Below are 6,852 nucleotides of genomic sequence, written 5' to 3'. Positions count from 1 at the left end.
TGGGATTTGGACCCAGAACCTTCTGAACTGAAACCAAACACATTAACCACTTGGCCACCACCCCTGCGGTATGTAAATAAACTATACTCAGTACGATTATTGCACTGGAGATGTCTTAGATGATGCGTTAGGATGTTTCACCACTCAACAAGGCAGATTATTCCAGGTCTTTGCAATAAAATACTCCAAACACAGCCTCAACAACAGTTACCAGCCACATCGAGCAGCCTCTGAACTACAGTCACAGTCACTTCTTATAAGTGATTCAAGTGTCCATGTTTTCACATTTCTTGTACACTAAATTTTCCTCTGTTCTTTTCATCGTGAATCATAAATGTTTGTCTTGTCCTTTTTTTGCCAGGTACTTAGCCAAACTGTCATCGGTGGGAAGCATCAGGGATGAAGAAACATGCGAGAGGTTACGAGGTCTGATCCAGAGACAGGTATTCGCCTCACCCCACAACTCTAAAGATGTTATAACTAGAGCCCAACTGATATGAATTTTTGATATGATACTGATATGACAGAGTCAAAATTTTCTGATATCAATATGTCTGTCTTCTTTAAAAAATGGTAATGATTCCTAAAATTTGTTTACCAAACCATTATTCTGCCTTCACTTGGAATGGCACTTGCTGGGTTCCATCTCTCAGCATTTGCACAATGTAGACTACTATTTTTGGCTGGCAGCATAGCAACCACTTGTCTCTTATTGCTCTAAAATGCCAATTCTGAATGAAAATGCGTGGTAGCTGGTTGCTTTGCAATTGTCTCTTGTATCTAATGTGACCAAGGGGTGATGGGGTCCCTGCCACGCTTGACAGCAGTTATCATATTGGCAAAAATAATGCTGATACCAACATATTCTTGGAAGGATTATAATGAAGGGCTCTAGTTTTAACCATGCCTTTGTATGAGCATGTGCACATTCTCTGGGAAATATGATCACCTGAGATCACTCAAACCAACCTAACTACTCCAAATCAGGTGGAAGCCTGTGAGTATTCTGTCCAGTGGATCACCCCAGCAGGTGATTTACCAAATGAGTCCCTGCTCATCAGGCACCTACAGCAGCACAAAAACATGAAGCACAGCACTTGAACACAGGACAGTTTGCAAATGAGCACAATATACTTTTCATTTCACTGTCTTGTAGCGTGGCAACAATTCTGATTTGTGTTGTGTGCTCCAGGTTCAGATCTGTAAGCGGAGTGTGGAGGTAATGGATGCAGTGCGGCGTGGAGCCCAGCTGGCGATAGACGAGTGTCAGTTTCAGTTTCGTAACCGTCGGTGGAACTGCTCCACTCTGGAAACCATGCCTGTGTTTGGCAAAGTGGTCACCCAGGGTAAGAGAGACGCTGCTTTATAGGCCACTCATTACACACATCAAAACTGGAAAACAAGTTCTGCATGTCAAATCTGGATCTCAGCAACAAATAACTAAAAAATACACAAGGACGGCATTAAAAAATTATTGTGTTGAACTTTAGCACATTCTGAATTTAAATGTCAAATGCGTGCTGGCCTCATCAACTCAGGACAGATTCCCAAGATGGAGGGCCATGGCCCCCTGCTGGAGCATCAAAGTACTGCAGTTGATCCCTGAGCGGTCATTAAAAATATATTTTTAAAGGTCTGTGATTTTCAATCATTATAATAAAGTTAAAATTATCCATTAAATAACAATAATAATAGAGGAAATAAAAGAAAGACATGGGATTTAAATTATGTGTTATTCTTCATTTATATGAACTAGTTTAGTTACATGAAAATTTTGTCATATGGCTAGGCCCGGAGGTATGTGCGGATTCCATAACACAAATTTACCCTGGGTTAGGGTTAGACATTGCTGATTAACTGTTAAGAATATACATAGCATTTAGAGTTGTGCTCAAAAGTTTTTTGTTTTTTTTTTTTGGCCATTTTTCAGAGAATATGAATAACACAAAAACTTTTTTCACTCATGGCTTTTGGTTGGGTGAAGCCATTTATTGTCAAACAACTGTGCTGACTCTTTTTTAAATCATAAGGACAACAGAAACTACCCATATGACCCTGATCAAAAGTTTACATATCCCTGTTCTTAATAATGTGTATTGCCCCCTTTAACATCAACGACAGCTTGGAGTCTTTTGTGGTCATTGTGCATGAGGCTCTCTGATGGTGAATCTGTCACTGAATATGTCTTGGACTTTATTTGAACAGCTTTGTATTTTGTATCACCAGTAATACAGTTTCATGATGACATGGTATAGAGGAGGATTTTCTTAAAAAGACCTGAAAGTTTAGCTACAAATTGCCAGAAGGTACATCTGAGATGCAAGCCTGGATTTGATATGTTTTGGTGAAGGAATATCTTTCTCCACTTTATTCCATTATGAAGCTAAGAGAGGTGATGCAAAATGCAAAATCTGCACTGTGCGCAATATCTTCAATCACAGCCACATAAGCCTATAACTTCTTCTGGGTTGTCTGGGTGCCTTGGTGGCTTTCCTGTTGGTAGTCAAACAACTCCGTAGTGGCCAAGCCCTGAGGGTTGATGAGATACATCCTGAAATGCTAAAGGCTCAGGGTGTGGAGGGACTGTCGTGGATGAGACGTCTCTTCAACGTTGTGTTGAGGTCTGGACCCATATTTTAAAACAAGGATCAGAGTGTGTTCCAATTTCAGGGGCATCAGACTGCTCAGCCTCCCTGGTAAAGTCTGCTCCAGGATGCTGGAAAGGCGGGTTCGGCTGAGAGTCAAACCTGGGATTGAAGAGGAAAAATGCGGGTTCCGTCTTGGCCGTGGAACAACCAACAAGCTCGTCTCACAAGGATCCTGGAGGGTGCCTGGGAGTATGCCCATCCAATCTACATGTGTTTTGTGGACTTGAAGAAGGTGTATGATTGGGTACCTCGGGAGATAGGAGGTGCTGCAGGGGTATGGAGTGAGGGGGTCCTTCTCAGGGCCATTCAATCTCTGTACTCACAAAATGAGAGTTCTGTTTAGGTTCTCGGCAGTAAACTGGAATCTTTTCCAGTGGAGGCTGGCCACCGCCACGGTGGTGCCTTGTTACCAATCCTGTTTGTGATATTCATAGACAGGATATTGAGGCATAGTTGGGGGAGGAGGGTCTTCAGTTTGGTGGGCTAAGGGTCTCATCACTGCTTTTTGCAGATGATGTGGTCCTATTGGCTTCATCAGCCTGTGACCTCCAGCACTCACTGGATCGGTACACTGCCGAATGTGAAGCAGATAGGAGGAGGATCAGCACCTCTAAATATGAGGCCATGGTTCTCACCAGGTAACCCATGGATGGCCTACTTCGGCTATGGAATGAGGTCTTGCCCCAAGTGAAGGAGTTCAAGTACCTCAGGTTCTTGTTCACGAGTGAGAGGACAATGGAGCATGAGATTGGCCTGAGAATCTACACAGCAGAGACGATATTGCAGTCACTTTACCATACTGTTGTAATGAAAAGGGATCGATCTACTGCTCAATCTTTGTTCCTACTCTCACCTATGGTCATGAGGGTTGGGTCATATCTAAAAGAACTAGATTGCGGGTACAAGCAGCTGAAATGGGCTTCCTCAGAAGGGTGGCTGGTGTCTTTATTAGAGATAAGGTGAGAAGCTCGGTCATCCATGAGGATCTCAGAGTAGAGCCACTGCTCCTTTGCTTTGAAAGGAGCCGCCTGAGGTGGTTCGGGCGTCTGGTAAGGCTACCCACTAAGTGCCTTCTCAGGGAGGTGTTACAGGCACGTAATTCTGGGAGGAGACCCCGTGGAAGACCCAGGACAAGGTGGAGAGATTATATCTCCACACTGGCCTGGGAACATCTCAGTATCCCCCAGTCAGAGGTGGTTAATGTGGCCCGGTAAAGGGAAGTTTGGAGTCCCCTGCTGGAGTTCTTACCCCCGTGACCCGATCCAACCAGATGAAGATGAGTGAGTAATGAGTGATGTTTATAATGTAGTTATCATGACAGGCTTCCTTGGTCCATGTTCAGACAATGATACCAAATTGTTGGTGGTTCAGTCCCACATTGGCCCTTGTCATAGAGGAAGACAATGAATGCCCGGCTGTACTTTGCCCAGGAACCAAAAGAAATCAGGGAAAGAGTCTCAACAGATTACAGCTTTAAAACTCTTAAAGCGCATCAACCCCACACAGCAGTGGGAGAAGATGTGAAAGAAGAGAGCATAATGTTACCTCCTCCTCCTGATGATGGGGCAGAGTGTTGTAGGAGAGCAGTGACCTGGACTGGTGTGCAGTTCTGATTATAGCCTGCACACACATTATTGGGTTGACCAGAGAAGTTATGATTTGACAAAGAGCATCTGGATTTTTAGGAGTTTCTTCCCCAGGAATGAATGAACCAATTTTGACAAAACCTGTTAGAAATGTTGAAAAAGTGTAACAATACAAGCACTAAGACAAGTAAACAAGTGCCTCTAATACGGTTTATAGGGCCAGTGAAAATATGTTTGACTGTTCAAATGGTCCCTGTGAGACAGTAAAGAATGTGACCAGCATCCTGGTGATTTGACGGCTACACACAGGAGCAGATGCATGTTTGAAGGCTGACATACTGTTAGTTTACAGCAATATGATGCCTGCAGTGTTCCATCTTCAGTGTTTGAAAAGGCTTTTGGTGTGTGTGTGTTTTAGGCACCCGTGAGGCAGCCTTTGTGTATGCCATCTCAGCAGCCAGTGTGGCATTTGCGGTAACACGGGCCTGCAGCAGTGGAGAGCTGGAAAAATGTGGCTGTGACCACACGGTGCATGGAGTCAGTCCAGAGGGTAAGACTCTCACTCTGTCCCACACATAAAGTCAACATAAACACAAGGGGGGACGGAGGGGAAAAAAAAAATGCAGATTTTGCATTTTAAATGTGAAAATGTCAGAAGTGAATAATTCAGGTTAAATATTTGTAATGTGTTAATAACACTGTTCATGGAATTTTCTGGATGTTATCTCAACACACGACAAAGTGACAGAATTCTCACATTTCTCTTATGAGTAAATGTAAGCAGCAGTTAAATGATGATTGTTCATTCTCTACCTCTGCAGCTGTGTGAAATAATCGATATCATTACATCGGATTAGAAACATAATGAGTACCTGTGTTACTGTTGTTCTCCCTCTTCTCATCAACTCTGTAGCACTGGATCCAGAGCAAGCTGTCCTGTATTCAATCAGTATTTCACTTTGCCATTTTTTTTGAGGGTGATGCTCTGTAAATAATTGTAAATATTTGCATTTGTTGCAAATAAAATGACTGCATTCACTGATTCAACTGCTAAAAAACATGGTTTCACACCTTTGTACTAAATTCTGGTATGGTTTTGTATTTGTGAGTTAGCTCAGTGTTATTCCATTCATCATCTACTCTCTGTCTTTTGTGCAACCCGTGCTCACCTTGATGCCACAAGGGACCACCAGCAGCTCAGTGGATTGTAAGTCCACTCAAGTGTTAGTGTGAGATTGCCACTAACTGAAAACACCATCTGATCCCCGATTGCAGCTGAACGTCAAAGTGCCTTTGAGCAAGGGACTGAACCCCAACATTTTAGGCAACTTTGATCCCACACAAACATTCATTCATTCATTTCCATAAACCTGCTTACTCCAATGTAGTGTCACTGAGAAACACCCCATTTACTGTCTCCCACTTAAAGCTCCCCTGTTAATCAATGCATATTTTTGTCAGTCGGGCCAGCAGCATTCCCACACCACCACAACAGAGATAAAATAAAAACCCTGCCACTCCAGCTGCGTGTCACGGCGCCAGTGTGCCAACTGACTGGACAGGCACATCACGTGACACAGGATTGCAATGTCCACACAGTCTGTCCGTCATGTGACAGCCTGACTGAGCCTTGAGCCCATTCATGTGAGCGCATTGCTACTCCGGACAGGTGGACGTTTTGCTCATCGTTGATGTGATGTTCGTGTAGACATGATCATATGCACTCACACCCACTACAGTTATACATTTGTTCAGGGAGCCGTGGTTGACATGTAATCACATCATGGGTTGGATGTCATTCAGAGTCAAGCAGGAAGGGAGCTGACAGTGACTGCGTTCCTGCAGCTTGCGCAGCTCCACATCGCAGCTGCTGGGAAACACATATTGTCACATATGCTCCAATCACCCATGTGCAAGGCACGGTGGTGCACACATGTCTGCAAATGATAACGACATGGGGAAAAAATAAAAATTCACTAGATCAACTTTGGATCGCCTCTGATGATGGCTCAGCATGCACGGCAATGACCATTCAGTCACAGCTGCACCTGACCACTGTGTCATCACTACTCACAGCTGGAGAACACATATCATGCCACGAAGAGCATCACCTCTCAACACACCATCACAATGCACATATCAGCAAGCTCTCCTGACATGGTAAAAAATAAAACCACATATCACCTTTGCTACACATTCTGCAATGCCTCAATGCGCACTACAGACTCCATCACCCAGGCTGCCCCATGTGAAAATATCCGTGTGATCATGCAAATGGTCAGCTGGCGATCCAAATGTCATGACATGACATGACATGGTGTCCTTCTGCGCGCCACACTCTAGACAGCTTGGGCGTGCAGAGCCAGCTGATGTGTTCATGATATGAGCGTCTCAGTTCATTCATGGCAGTTCATTAATTCCTTGTTTACGTCCATGGCCATGATTCATGAACAAAAAGGAACAGCAGGACAATAATTCTTGTATTGTAATTCTTTCCAACACAGACTGTCATCAGGCATCAATTACAAATCATTACCAGAAACATGATTGTCTTATATTTAAACAGTACATTCACTGTTTTTATAATATTCTGTGCCCTCTCATTATTTTGTCCTCAC

At 43.7% G+C, this 6,852-nt stretch overlaps 1 protein-coding gene across 1 annotated transcript in view; it reads left to right on the top strand.

Moving 5' to 3' along the window:
- wnt4 (wingless-type MMTV integration site family, member 4) overlaps positions 1–6,852 on the top strand; it is a 112,830-nt gene that overhangs the window by 92,072 nt on the left and 13,906 nt on the right. Inside the window, exons 2-4 of the mRNA XM_034167408.1 lie at positions 362–443; positions 1,193–1,346; positions 4,653–4,784. Coding sequence (XP_034023299.1) covers positions 362–443; positions 1,193–1,346; positions 4,653–4,784 — 368 coding nt within the window. The remainder of the gene's footprint in view (positions 1–361; positions 444–1,192; positions 1,347–4,652; positions 4,785–6,852) is intronic.

The sequence above is a fragment of the Thalassophryne amazonica genome, chromosome 3 (genome assembly GCF_902500255.1).
Source record: "Thalassophryne amazonica chromosome 3, fThaAma1.1, whole genome shotgun sequence".
NCBI classification, from domain to species: Eukaryota; Metazoa; Chordata; class Actinopteri; order Batrachoidiformes; family Batrachoididae; genus Thalassophryne; species Thalassophryne amazonica.
The sequence above is the reverse complement of the archived record's forward strand: the minus strand, read 5'-3'. Positions and strand labels throughout refer to the sequence as shown.